The 14,464-nt window shown below is 45.1% G+C and overlaps 1 protein-coding gene across 1 annotated transcript; it reads left to right on the top strand.

Moving 5' to 3' along the window:
- The first annotated feature begins 4,837 nt into the window (after positions 1–4,837).
- MTFMT (mitochondrial methionyl-tRNA formyltransferase) lies at positions 4,838–12,751 on the top strand. The gene is made up of 9 exons (XM_064157115.1): positions 4,838–5,028; positions 5,531–5,743; positions 6,687–6,809; positions 8,132–8,234; positions 9,259–9,334; positions 9,859–9,950; positions 10,469–10,550; positions 11,135–11,217; positions 12,307–12,751. The coding sequence occupies exons 1-9, from the start codon at positions 4,877–4,879 to the stop codon at positions 12,505–12,507; spliced, it is 1,125 nt and encodes a 374-aa protein (XP_064013185.1). The 5' UTR covers positions 4,838–4,876; the 3' UTR covers positions 12,508–12,751.
- The last annotated feature ends 1,713 nt before the right edge of the window (positions 12,752–14,464 follow it).

The following is a 14,464-nucleotide window of genomic DNA, read 5'->3' as shown; positions in this document are numbered from 1 at the left end:
CTTGGGGCACACAGCTAGCAGTAGTTAGCTTAAGCTTAATGGTGTTTTCCAGCTTGGAAAAAAGTGTCCTTGGCACTGAAGCCATGTTCCAGCATGATGAATCCTTTGAATCCTGGATCATCTGCTTGAGAGCTTCCTGGTTGCCCTGGTGAGGTTTCACCCAGCAGACCAGCTCACGCCCAAGCAGAGATGTTTCACAGTTTGGGGTCAGTCTGGCAGTAATGGAATGGGAGCTCTCACTCCGAAAAGCATCCTCTAGGAAACAAGCTCCTCTTTTCTGGGGGAGGCAGGTCAAGCTGGGCCATCACAACATCCCCCTCATTTCCAGTTGGATCATTTTGAAAGTGCCATCACACTAGAGAAGGTTTTTCTACAGCATCCATGTGACCTTTCCATCACCAGGGTGGGGGTACAGCGGCAGGCCAGCAAGCAGGCTCACAAGCTACATCACCAGATCCTCTGGGAAGAGCACAAAGAAAATACCTGTCCCCTCTGAGCAGAGGGGTGAAGATGCCAGCCATGTTGAAGATGCAGCTGTGACAGGAGGAGGGTGACTCCCAAGCCCCAGAAAGTATCTTTTCATCTCAGAATCTTACATAGTAAAATAATTTCCCCAGCAGCTGCTTGGAAGCTGGGTGTGATGGTATGACCCATATTTCCCTCAGCTGAAGCCTCTGAAAGAAGGTGAAGAAAATTGACCAGAGAAGCCAGAGTGCCTTCAGCCCCTCAGAGGTTCATGGGCAGCTCTGCAGTGCCATGGTGGCCAGGGCAGCAATCGTCCCTCTACTATCGCCCCTCTGCTCAGCACTGGAGAGGCCACACCTCAAATAGGGGGGTCAGTTGTGGGCCTCTTGCTACAAGAAGGACATTGAGGTGCTGGAGCAGGTCCAAAGAAAAGGAGCAAAGCTGATGGAGGGTCTAGTCCACAAATCTTATTATGAAAAGCAGCTGAAGGAACTGAGGGTTTTTAGTCTAGAGAAAGGGAGACTCAGGGCAGAACTTCTGTCTCTCTACAGCCTCCTGAAAGGAGGTTGGATCCAAGTGAGGTTTGGTCTCTTCTCCGCAAGGACAAGTGATAGGACAAGAGGGAACAGCCTCAAGTTGCACCAGAGGAGGTTTAGGTTTAGGTTGGACATGAGGAACAATTTACTTCCCAAAACAGTTGTGAAGACCTGGAACAGGCTGCCCTGGGCAGTGGTGGAGTCATAGAATCACAGAATCATGGAATCAACCAGGTTGGAAGAGATCTCCAGCCCTATCCAGTCAACTAGACCATGGCACTAAATGCCTCATCCAGTCTACTCTTGAACACCACCAGGGATGGCAACTCCACCACCTCCCTGGGCAGCCCATTCCAATGCCAATCACTCTCTCTATGAAGAACTTCCTCCTAACATCCAGCCTATACTTGGAGGGGTTTAAAAGCCATGTAGGTGTGGTGCTGAGGCACATGGTTTAGTGGTGCCCTGGCAGTGCTGGGTTAATGGTTGGGTTTGATCTTAAGGATCTTTTCCAACCAAAATGATTCTGTAATTCTACGACTCAGTGCGAGGCACATGCAAATAAACTCCATTTCCCCCTGCTGGGCACTGGCCCTTGCAGCCAGCAGTCCTCTCCTCCTGCAGACGACCACGATTGCTCAAGAGGAACCTCTCCAGCAGTGTCTGTCAGTGTTTTATTTCATATTTCCCCTGCCAGCACTGGCACTCTCTAACAGGAGATATCTTTTTACTTCTTGGAGACACTTTCAATGCCTTTGGCTGGGAAGCAAAGCGGAGAGAGGACTCTAATTTGTGTTCTGCCTCCTTCTTGGACTTGTCTTCACTACTCATAGGAAGAACTTGTCTGACCTTGGCATTTTAATTTTGCTTATCTTTTTTGATCCCTTCTGTGTCTTTGACCTGAAATGCCTGGTTACAGAGTAACTAAACATTCAGGGTTGCCTCCCTTCCTTCCTTCCTTCCTTTCTTTCTTTCTTTCTTTCTTTCTTTCTTTCTTTCTTTCTTTCTTTCTTTCTTTCTTTCTTTCTTTCTTTCTTTCTTTCTTTCTTTCTTTCTTTCTTTCTTTCTTTCTTTCTTTCTTTCTTTCTTTCTTTCTTTCTGTCTTTCTTTCTTTCTCTCTTTCTCTCTTTCTCTCTTTCTCTCTTTCTCTCTTTCTCTCTTTCTCTCTCTCTCTCTCTCTTTCTCCCTCCCTCCCTTCCTTCCTTCCTTCCTTCCTTCCTTCCTTCCTTCCTTCCTTCCTTCCTTCCTTCCTTCCTTCCTTCCTTCCTTCCTTCCTTCCTTCCTTCCTTCCTCTTTCTTTCTTTCTTTCTTTCTTTCTTTCTTTCTTTCTTTCTTTCTTTCTTTCTTTCTTTCTTTCTTTCTTTCTTTCTTTCTTTCTTCCTTCCTTCCTTCCTTCCTTCCTTCCTTCCTTCCTCTTTCTTTCTTTCTTTCTTTCTTTCTTTCTTTCTTTCTTTCTTTCTTTCTTTCTTTCTTTCTTCTTTTAATCATGTACAAAAGCAGAGCTCAAATGCAAGATTTGAGAGCTTGTGTGTGTGTGTGTAACAATCAGATTGTTGCTTTAATTCTGCTGGAAAAAAATGACATCAAAATAAATCTTCAGCTCACATTCATGCATGCTGTGTCCAAGGCATAGTACTAAATCATGGCTGTAATCTGTTTGAACTGTGCAGTTGTATCACCGATGAGGACGAGTTACTTGGGAGCAAGGATGCTGGAGTGAGTTTAAGTCCACTTCAAGAACTCACTGCAAATGAAACATTAATTACTGCATGCAGAAGTCTGTCCACCACACACACAAAAAAAAAGACTTTCAGTGTTTTCAGGAGCCTGAATTACTGCCAGAATGGAGAATCCATCTCCAGGGTTTAGGTTCTCTAAGGAGCAGCAGGTGAAGCTCTGCACACAGTGCCGGTGTCCTACTGATCCCGTGCCAGGATCTGATGGAAACGAGCACTGGATTCAAATCCCCAGCTTTTGGGTGTCTTGAAGGCATCTTTTGGGCTGTTGCTGACCTCAGAGAGCTGGTATTCACCGGCACAACACCGGACATTTTCCATCAGCTCTGCTGGCTGCTTCTAGAAACCATGAGTATTTTTCACTAGCTGAGATATTATGTGGTCAACTTCTTTTTCCCAGCTTTTGAGATAAGCAGTTGAATTACACACAGTGTGGAACATTGCTTCCTCTCTTTTGGGGCCTGATAGCCATAAGTGCCTGTAATCACTTAGTTATTGTGCAACAACTAATTGTTCCTCGTTTACCAGCTCTATACTATTTATCAGACTGCTTGCATGCCCTTCTCCCCACATCTGCTTTCCTTGATGAGCTACACGGGTTGCTTTCATCCCTTCTCAAGCAGAGGCCATTCCTTCACTCTTGCTACCCTCTTGTTTTATCTTTTTCTCTTTTTTTTTTTGCCATATAACCTTATCTACGATGCGATACAGCTGCAATTTATCAGTGAACTGCATGTGACTAAATCAAGGACTTTCATGGGGTTCCCCACCTAATAAAGTTTTTGGGATCAACTGACTTCTAACTACAGATTCTCAGATAGCAGACTACCTTATTATTTAGTAGCATATTTTCTGTTTCTCAGCTTGCAAGAATAAAGGCACCTGAGTTAGCATGAGCCTGACTCTTCTTTTTTAAGCTTCAACCAGCCTTTTTTTTTTTTCATTAGTTTTCCTTGTTTTGATCACTGGAAACAGAGGCATCTGCAGTGCCTGCAAAAAGAATCATAGAATCAACCAGGTTGGAAGATCATCCAGTCCGACCTATCACCCAGCCCTCTCCAGTCAACCAGACCATGGCACTAAGTGCCTCACACAGTATTTTCTTGAACACCTCCAGGGACGGCGACTCCACCACCTCCCTGGGCAGCCCATTCCAATGCCAATCACTCTCTCTGTGAAAGCCCTAATGATGGGCAAAATAGATATGAAAGTGAGAGTGAGGCATAATATTTCACTTCTCCTAAGGACCGTCTCCTCCTGTATCCCCACCCGGCACAAAGTCTGCCATCCTGTTTCCCAGTAATTGACACGTTTTCACTGGCATACAGGAGATGCCCCAATTCTCACATTCCATGTGAGGAATCCTCAAGAGTGTCAAAGCCTGTAGGATTTACTGTTGGTTTAGATGTGTGGGGAATCTGCGTGTGTAATTTACATTAAAAACGACACAAGCAAACCTTCTTTCCACGGCAGAGAGAGTGCTAGAAGGATCAAATATTTTAGTTCTTATGTTATGGGAGAAGTAAGCGATTTGAGTTATTCTGACCCCATCGTTTACAGGAAAACATTCTCCAAAGTTTAATCACTCTTAAAACAAAGCAGTCCACAGAGGCAGACTGGAGTCGGCGGAAAATCAGTGCCCGCGGTGTCAACACCCCTCTGCCGCTGTCATTTTATGCCGCCTTATCTTCGCGCTGAGGCAGAGCGGCCACACTACGGTCATGAGGGCTAGGGTTACGGATTCAACACCATGGGAGACACTTGCCAGGGCAGCGCGCCCGCCGTGGGGAGACAGAAGGTAGGGCTGGAAGCCGCGCCTAGGGTGCGCTGGCGAGACCGCGGCTAAGGCTGCGACCGCCACTCGCCCACCCCGCTGCGGCCGTGAAGCGCCACGCAGGGCAAGGCGCAGCCCGCAGACGCACCCCGCCCCGCAGCCCGCGGGCGCCGGCCCAGCCCCGCCCACTCCTGCGGGACAGCCCCGCCCACTGCTCCCTGCCGCCCCGCCCACTGCTCCCTGCCGCCCCGCCCCCGGGTTGTGGCTCCGCCTCCGCCTGAGGGGTGGGCGCGTGCGCCCCTCGCCCCGCCCCGAGGCGGGCTCCGCGCGCGGGTGGCGTCATCGGCGCGCGCCGGCAGGGCGCGATGCGGGGCAGGTTGCTGTGCGCCTGGCGGCAGGGCGTGAGGGGGGCGCCGCCGTGGCGGGAGGGCGTGAGGGGGGCGCCGCCGTGGCGGGTGCTCTTCTTCGGCACCGACCGCTTCGCCGTCACCGCCTTGCGAGCCCTGCAGGCCGCCAGGTACCGCCTGCTGCCGGGCCAGGGGGCCGGGGCCGTGAGAGGGGGCTCAGGAGATGGAACTGAGGAATCCGGGTGCTTGGCGGTGGACAGCAGGGACTGCTGAGGGAGAGGCTGGATACGGTGAGGGATGGCTGGGGACTGAGGGGTGGAAGGTGGGAGACAGTGATGGCATTAGGGTTTGAGCTGGCATCAATGGGACAAGAACCGTGGGTTGAACAAAGGTTCTTAGGGAAGCGAGAAGGGCAAGGGAGCGCAGAGTGGAACAGGGGCCATGGAGTGGGGTCCTAGAGGGAGTCAGAGCCGGGAGAGTGGATAGAGACCGTAGGGCTCAATAGGGGTTAAGAGGCTGAGGACGGTACAGGCTGGGAATCAGATAGGGGATGGGAGTTGGAGGGACAGGTGATATGGAAGGGTACAGGGGAACAGCGAGGAGTGGAGGTGCACCACCGTTTGCCTCCCTTGCTCTGTGTGCGTGAGACCTTCAGTGCCTTGTCCACCCCAGGGAGCACAGCGAGAACTCGCTTGTGTCCAGCCTGGAGGTAGTGACCCTGCCCTCCCGCCTGCCTGGACAGCTGCCTGTGAGGAGCTGTGCCCAGGAGCTCCAGCTGCCTGTTCACGAGTGGCCACACACTGGACCCGCGGGACAGTTTGATGTGGGTGTGGTGGCATCATTTGGACGTCTCCTAAGCGAGGAGCTTATTCTGCAGTTCCCATAGTAAGTGAATTGACAGGACATCTATTGCTGCTTCATTAGCATAGCAGGACTGTTTCTGAGTCAGCACTTGACCTGGAGCAGATGAAGTGAACTTCTCTGGGTACACCTGCTTAATCTGAGCCCTACCCCTGTCATTGTGAGGTTGACTGTTGTTCTTTAGCATGCTAATGTAGATCTATGCAAATATTCATCATAACGTGTTTGCTTTTATTCCTCTTATCTCCCTTTCTGTATTCACTGAGAAAATGAAGGAAGTATAGCATGAATTCCCCTTTAAATCTGTATTTAAACCAGCAGTACTTCAGAAAGTCTGCAGAGTTGATTCTGAGGTTCAGTATGATTAATATTGCACACTGTGCTAGTTTGAAGCAGGGCAGAATGTTTTGGTGAGAAGAACTAGATCAGAGGCTGTGAAAGGAAAACAGTGGTGATGTCTGCTCCCCTCAGAGTCTTGCTGAAGAAGAAACGAAAACATTAGATACCACTCTTGCCATTTTGTCACACTCTGCCATGGGCTTCTGACTGAGCTGCATCTCTCTAACACACCCTCCACTCACCTTTGCTTCTTAACCTCTTGGCTGAACCTCTATCTTTCCTTGGGACTGGGGTAAGGTTGAGAAGGGCAGGGGGAAGGTGCAGGGGTGGTTGAGAGCCCCTCCTGGCAACTCAGGTTTCTGGGAAGGGAGTTGTGCTTCTGTGTCACCTTTTACCTTGTATATTTCTGTCTATAACTGTATATACTGTAAATATCTGCTTGTATATTGTGCTAGCTGTAAATAAATAGCTTCATTTATATTCCCAGAGCCAGCTGAGTCTAGTCCGGGTAACTTCTAAAGTGGGGGGGGGGGGCGGGGAACACCCAAACCATCACACACACCTATGTATACATGGTTTCAGCTTCTGCTACTGTTCCTACTATTAACTTGAAAACCTTTCAATTCAGTGGTGTGCTGAACATCCATCCCAGCTGCCTCCCACGATGGCGTGGCCCTGCACCGATAGTCCACACAGTGCTTCATGGAGATAAAGTGACTGGGGTGACAATTATGGAAATAAGACCAAAAAGGTAGGTTAGATGTGCTTCCCCAAAACTACTCACTGCTTCTGTGGCTTCTTAAACCATCAGCACTGAAGTCATCATTTACATCATTCTGTGTAATCACTGTGTTGACACTTCATAGAATCACTGCTGAGGTTGGAAGAGACCTTGCAGCTAAGGCTGACTGCTTGCCTAGAGCTCGCAATCCCATCGCTACTGCTTAAGCTACTCCAACTAAACCACATCCACTATATCCCTGTGTCCTTTAAATACTTTAACACCTTTTGAAACACTTAGAAACTTTCTAAGTTTCATACTGTCAGATTAAACACAGGATTTTAGTCACTGTGAAATTTGCTCCCTAGACTCTGCTTCCTCTGTGATTTTTAGCGTTACAAGGGGCAGACAGCGAATAGTCGCACAGATGGAGAGGCTTGCTGTGATGTGACAAAGATCTGTTTTTAGGGTTTCAGAGACCCCTGTAACCTCCTGTAAGTGAAACAGAGAACAAGCAATTGTCTGTCTAGGAATGAGAGAGATTTAGAGTCCTAGAATGCACTGGAGACCTCTAGAGGTCATCTAGTTCTGCAGTAGGCAGGGACGGCTCCAGCTAGATCACTTTGCTCAGAGACCCAGCAACCCTGACCTTGAATGTCTTCAGGGTTGAGGCAACTACCACGTCCTTTGGCAGCCAGTTCCAGTGTTCCTCCACCTTCATAGTAAAGAACTTCCTAATGTCCAATCTAAATCTGCTCTGCTCTAGTCTGTTGTCCCTTGTCCTACTGTGATGAGCCCTTGTAAAATGTCACAGAATCACAGAATTAACCAGGTTGGAAAAGACCTCCAGGATCACTGAGTCCAACCTATCATCTAGCCCTTCTAATTAACTAAACCATGGCAATAAGTGCCTCATCCAGCCTCCTTTTAAACACCTCCAGGGATGGTGACTCCACCACTTCCCAGTTTCAATGTCCATCACTTCTTCTGTGAAGACATTCTTTCTAATGTCCAGCCTAAACCTGCCCTGTCACAGTTTGAGGCTCTGTCCTCTTGTTCTGTCACTGGGTGTCCCTCCTCAGCTTTCTTGTAGGCCCCCCTCAGGTTCTAGAAAGCTGCTGTAAGGTCTCACTAGAGCTTTCTCATCTCCAGGCTGAACAATCCCAACTCTCTGAGTCTGTCCTTGTAGGACTGGTGCTCCAGCCCTGTGATGGTCTTTGTGGCCCATCATTGTGTTACAGATTCCCTATGTTGTCTTGAGAGCCAAACTTTATTGGCTAATGTGCTGAAAAATACTGCTAATTGAGTTGTAGGCTCTCCTCTAGTAAGCCTGTGTGTTTTCTGCCTTGCAGGTTTGATGTAGGTCCAATTATTAAGCAAGAAGAGTTTGTTGTTCCTCCTTGCTGTACTGCGAAGGACCTGGAAGTGACGTTAGCAAAGATGGGTGCAAACCTGGTAAGGTCATACAGAACTAGTGTTGCTTCTGATTAGTGAACATGTGAACAGATTAGCCTCATGTGAACAGACTTCTTTTTAATCTTGATCTGAGCTGACTGCAGCTGGTAAGAGGAGAGTGGTCTGAAACTTCTGTTTGTGAGCACTTTGCCTCACTGAGAAGGAAGCCAAGTGATGTCTGATGAGCTGCCAGTGTTGGTCTTCTGTGTTGCTGTTCTATTCCCGTTCAGTTAGGAACTCAAGTGCTTTTCATGGAAACAGTGTGCTTTATTCTTCCATTGAAGTGAATCCCTACTTAATAATCAGCTTCTGTCCTATTACAAGACTAGTATCAGAGAGGAAAGGTTCTGCAGAAGAATATTTGGAGAGTTTAATTGTGATATGCAGAATTGCAGCATGATGGGGTTTGGAAGGGACCTCTAGAGATACCTAGACCAACTCCCTGCTAAAGCAGGGTCACCCACAGGTTGCCTAGGATCACAATGTCCAGGCAGGTTGGGAGTCTCTCCAGAGATGGAGACTTCACAATCTCTCTGAGCAGCCTGCACCAGGGCTCTGGCACTGTCACAGGAAAGATTTTCCTTATATTTAGGTGGAGCCTCCTGGGTTCCAGTTTGTGTCTCTTTTCCTTTGTCCTGTCACTGGGCACCACTGAAAAGAGCCCAGCTCCATCCTTTTGCCTCTGATTCTTTTGCTCTTGCTGAGCATTGAGGAGATCCTCTCAGTCTGCTCTTCTCTGGGCTAAACAGCTTCAGATCTCTCAGCCTTTCCTCCTCACAGAGATGCTTCAGTCCCCTTAACATCTTTGTAACCTCTACTGGACTCTCTCCAGAAATTCCCTGTCTCTCTTGATGTGGGAAGAATGCTTTAGTGTGTATAGTACAAGTCTTCTACTGACCCAGTTTTCTAAAAGCTCCCAAGAAAATTTCCCTGATGAAAAATGAAGTTCTCTGCATTTATGTCTCGGATTTAAACAGACTCTACTTAGTCTTGCTAATACATTGTCCAAACTTTATTTTTGCAGCTGATATCAGTCTTGAAAAACTTGCCTGAAAGCTTACAAAATAAAAGAGAACAACCAAAAGAAGGAGTAACCTTTGGTAGGTACACAACTTATTTAATTATTTGATTTGATTTTTTAATCAGATGGAAAACTTAATTTTCTCCTGCGTGCTGGGTTATATTTTGGAGTTTTAGATACCTTTGTCAGTATGGTCTCTTCACTGCTCTCTCTGGTTTAAATACATCACACAGAGGGGAAAAAATGCTTCAGAATTCTTCTTCAGACTTACTACGTTAGTGGTAATAGATCTGCCATGCAGTATCAAAATCAAGCTGTTGCAAAATCTGAGTGATTGTAACTCAGACAACAGTGTTACAGCTGTGCTTGTAAATGTGTGATCCCTTTGCAGTGCAGTGGGTAAGTAAGAGGACAACTGGAATAAAGAAGAAATGATCCAAATAGAGCTAATTTTGGCAAAATCTTTTCTCCTATTGCTAAGGTACTTGTGGCTAGATGGTGAACCTGCTCTTGGTCTGTTTAAAATAGGATAAAATGCTACAGATATTTGTTGGCAAAAAGATGCAAAACAAACCATAAAGTCACTTCTCTTTTTCTTCTTAGCTCCTAAAATCTCTATAGCTGAGAGCTGTATAAAATGGGAAGAGCAAACAGCTGCACAAATAATACAACTGCATCGTGCAATAGGAAGTATGGTAAGACAGTGGGATTTTTTTTAACCCCTTTCTGTCCCTCTAGCATGTCTGAGTTGGGTGTAGATAATTTGTTTTATTCATGACTAAATCTCAAGTTTTAATTATTTTAGCCTCTAGAACCTAGCATGTGTTTTAGAACTCCAGCAGTAAAGGTGGAATTAGTGTGGAGGAGAATTGTAATTAATTTGATGCCAAGTTTGAAATCAGCTCAGTGGTTTTGTGTTGTTTAGCTCCAAGGTTTCCTCTGATGTATTTGAGGGGGTTTCAAAAAACTATGATTACAACTTTGCATGATAGCTGACAGATGGCAGCTTAACTCCTCTCTGCATATGCTAACTAATTACTTGTCAATGAGGTGAAGAAAACCAAGGGAAACTTGATATAATAAGGAAACTCTCTTATCTGGGCATAGCTGATTTTTTCCTCCTAATGTTACTATCACAGATATCTTGCATAAGAAAAAAATATAGATCACTGCCTGGAACTATTCTGAATGTGTCATCTGCTTCTGTTTCCAGTTCCCTTTGCAGACCCTCTGGAAGGGTACTACTGTTAAGCTTCTGGATTTGGTGGAAGTGGATAATATTCCTGGGTTTTCAGGTATTTTCTTTTAAATTAGTCTGAAGTTTAATTTTCCTGCCTTTTCCAGTGTCAACTTCAAGATCATACATAGTATCTTAAAGCAGTGCTTCCTGATACCCCAGTAACACTAAGTCATGTGCATGCAAGTTTCTGCGCCCAAAGATGAGGATGAAATGGGTTTATGGATGTTCCTTCTCTGATAATGTTGAGAGCAGCAGTGAATGCTGAGACTAGAAGATTTTAATCCTTTAGAAGATCCTTTTCTATTGCCTTTGTCTGGGGATCTCTCACAATGAAAGCTGTCCCAGTCTGCTATGCTCAGACTATTTTCTATCACAGTCTGTGAGTATGAAAGCCTTGTGAGCTGAGTGGTGTGACAAAGCACACAGGGCTAATGGCTCTTCATGGATCACGTAGGGAGCAGTGCCAGAGAGTGACTGGTCTGCTTCTTCCCTGCTCATTAGGCTATCATAAAACACAAAATAAAATATTTTTGAACAGAAGAGTGGCTGAAGGTGATTGTTGTACTTTAAAGAAATATGTTTCAACCCTTTTTGTATATATTGACATAAAAATGCAAGGAAATCTTGGTTTGCTTTTAGATCAAGTATTAAGTGACTGTGGAGCTGCTCCTGGTTCACTACTGTACCATAAAGCATCACAAATGCTGATAGCTCGTTGCAGGGTAAGTTTTTTCCCACCTATTTTACATTTGCTGTCCTTAAGATGAGGCTTTTAGTATTTCTGTCTTCCATAACTTTTAATTGTCCATCATGATTCATTGAACTAATTCAAATTAGCATCAGTCTTTTCTTATTTGGTAAGTTGAAGAACTTAATTTCTGCTCACAGGCTTTTCACTTGCAAAGTGAGTGTTTGATTTGCAGTGTAAATGGAATCACAGAATATCTCTGGTTGAAAGAGACCTTGGAGGTCTTCCAGAGATCTTAAAGATCTTCCAGTCCAACCCTCGACCCAGCACTGAAGGATCAACACTAAACCACATCCCTAAGCACCAGGTTCACATGGTGCTTGAGCACCCCCAGGGATGGTGACTGCACCACTGCCCTGGGCACACCATTCCAATATTTGAGAACCCTTTCAGTGAATAAATATGTCCTAGCATCCAGTCTGATCCTTCCCTTGTGCAGCTTGAAACCATTTCCACTAGTCCTGTTGCTTGACACCAAAGAGAAGAGGCTGCCTCCTCCTCACTCCAGCCTTCCTTCAGGCAGTTGTAGAGAGTGATGAGGTCTTCCCTGAGCCTTCTCTTCTCCATACTGAACGACCCCACCTCTCTCAGATGTTCCTCACAGGCCATGTGCTCCAGCTCCTTCACAAGCCTTGTTGTCCTTCTCTGGACACATTCCAGTGCCTCAATGTCCTTCCTATAGTGAGTGGCCCAGAACTGAACACACAACTTGAGGTATGGCCTCACTAGTGTTGAGTACAGGGGTACAATCACCTCCTGTTGCTGCTGACCACAGTGTTTCAATACAAACCAGGATGTCAATGTCTTTCTTGGCCACCTGAGCATACTGCTGGCTCACGTTCAGTTGACTATCACCCAGGACCCCCAGTTTCTTCTCCAAGTTGCAGCTTTCTGGACACACATCCCCAGGTCTGTAGCTTACTGTGGGGTTATTGTGACCTAGGTGCAGGACCTGGCACTTGATGACATTACATAAGTTGTATCCTCTCAGCCAGCCTAGTGAGAGCTGAAGGTAATTTTACAACATGGAAGAAACTTGGGTCTTTTCTGTTCTTACTTTTAGGTAGGCTGGGTTGGAATCAAAGGAGTCGTATTAAAGAAGCGGCTTACAGCAGTTGACTTCTACAATGGATATATGCACTCTTTGTTCCAGCAGAACTCCAGATCAGTTCATGAGCAATGCAGATTTCAAACACTTGAACTTAGCATAGCAAAAAAGACTCTAAAACAGAGGGAGAAACTGCAACAGGATATAAAACAATAGATGTATTTTAAAGTGTGACAGAAGACATCTGTTACTAATAATAGAAAATATTTCAATGCCCACCTCAACATTCAACTCAGTTTGAGGGGTTTCTGCTCATGAAGTGTTTGATCTTACTGTCATCTGCATGTTTTTATTCTAAGTTAATCATTTCTTTTTCCCCATCAAGGAAAAGAACCTCTCTGAATGCTGAAGATGGTGAATAAATCCCTGCTTTCACTGTAATAAATTTATTTTCATACAATGGTTTCAGTTTCTTTTTAGGGTCTGTTGATAAAAGGTTCTTCAAGTTGTGCACAATTATTTTACTATGTAAACACTAAAATCCCATGCTTCAGAGTTTAATGCTCACTGAGTCTCTTGCATTATCTAGTTTGATTTTTTTCTTGTGGAGCCTTCAACTACTTTTGCTGCCCCATATGGAGATCAATAATTTAAGCCTTAACTGAGGGCATTTATAGATTCTTTTCTTGTCTGTGATAGTTTTGTTGGAGTTATTTGCTAGGTGAGATTTTCTTAGCACTCCAACATTCCATCTTGTTAACCTGGGCAATTATTGCCAACTACTTAATTACTTGGGTCTTGCTTATTCTTTTGTGGTCTCACTCTACAGGTGCCTATTTCCTGGAATTCGGTTTCAGTGAATCTTTGATTTAGAAAAGGGATAAACAGCACATTCCTAATCTATTCTAATCTGAGATTTAATCCAGTTCTCATGGGACTGTCTTGTTGCTCACTGTTGCCTGATTTAATACCTTCAGCTTTTCTGATGAGTTTCTTACCTTTCCTATTGTATTCCCCTTAGTATCTGTGACATCCACCAGGAATATTCATATTCTACTGTCAGTCATCCTCTCTGAGAGAAGTTTTTACCTGGTGAGGAGTTCTGAATCTAATCCAAGCTTTTACCCAACCTACTTTTGCTTAATGGCATGGAATAAGAAGGGTCATTTCATGTGAAAAATCCCAAATCTGATGACTCTTATACTTTCTTTTTCTCCCAGTAATACATTACTTCAAAGATAACAGCATAACAAAGACTAGCTGCATATTAGGAGCTGATCTGGTGTTACTTGCTCAACTTATCCCTACTTTTTCTTGATCTTACTGCAGTAAAAACAGAGCCTTTGGAGCTCTTTAGACTTATTAGCTTCATATTTTCACATTTTGGAAGCCTCCAAAGGAAAAAAAATGCAGAAGTTGGGTAGGCATGGTCTTAGTGTTTCTGTTTTCCTCCTGCTTATCATTTAATGCCAGCACATGTACTTCCACATGTCCTTTTGGCTCTTCAGATTTCAACCTGTTCATGCCTTTTCAAGCATGCCTGTCTGGAACTTCAGGTTCAAGTCAGGTGAGAATTCATGGGACTTAGACCAAGGTAACTGATATCTTGTTGTTCTTAAATGTGACTCAAAGCAAAAACACGTAGAAAAACATAGCATGTGGACTAAAATGTTTTTGAAGAAGCATCTGTTCAAGCAGATGCTGCTGCATTTTTCTTTAATTGCCATTGGCCAAACAGTTCCTCCTCCACAAAATCCAAGCCTATGAATCAAAGTCAAAACCAGCAAGGTGGAAGTCAGGCTTGTGTGGAGAATTCCTTTTGTCTTTTATTGCAGCCTCAAGGGTGTGATCTGTGCTGCAGAAGTTAGAAGACTGGCAAGTTTCTGCTTCATTAGGACCTGAGCAAAATGAGTAGTGAGATGTGACCTTGGCAGGAAAAATGTACTATTGAAAGTTCAGGTGGTGTAAGGTTAAAAGTTTTTTGATGACCAAATTTAAATCACAGCTTTGGTCCTAGGAATGATGAAAAAAGTCCCTCAAAGTTCTTTTAACTCCTCTGGGTGTTTTTGTTTGTTTGGGAGATTTTTGTTTGGTTTTGGACCTGCTGTGACATGAAATCATAGAATCAGAGTGGTTTGGGTTGGAATGGACCCTTAAAAACCATCTAGTCCAC

The sequence above is a fragment of the Pogoniulus pusillus genome, chromosome 17, assembly GCF_015220805.1.
Source record: "Pogoniulus pusillus isolate bPogPus1 chromosome 17, bPogPus1.pri, whole genome shotgun sequence".
Taxonomy (NCBI): domain Eukaryota; kingdom Metazoa; phylum Chordata; class Aves; order Piciformes; family Lybiidae; genus Pogoniulus; species Pogoniulus pusillus.
Note: the sequence above shows the minus strand (reverse complement) of the source record. Positions and strands in the feature narration are given on the sequence as shown.

Bases quoted from the DNA above. Each gene is read 5' to 3' on its own strand.
- MTFMT (XM_064157115.1), top strand. From the start codon at position 4,877: ATGCGGGGCAGGTTGCTGTGCGCCTGGCGGCAGGGCGTGAGGGGGGCG. The intron at 9,951-10,468 runs GTAAGACAGTGG...TTCTGTTTCCAG, and splicing joins ATCGTGCAATAGGAAGTATG to TTCCCTTTGCAGACCCTCTG. The intron at 11,218-12,306 runs GTAAGTTTTTTC...TCTTACTTTTAG, and splicing joins TGCTGATAGCTCGTTGCAGG to GTAGGCTGGGTTGGAATCAA.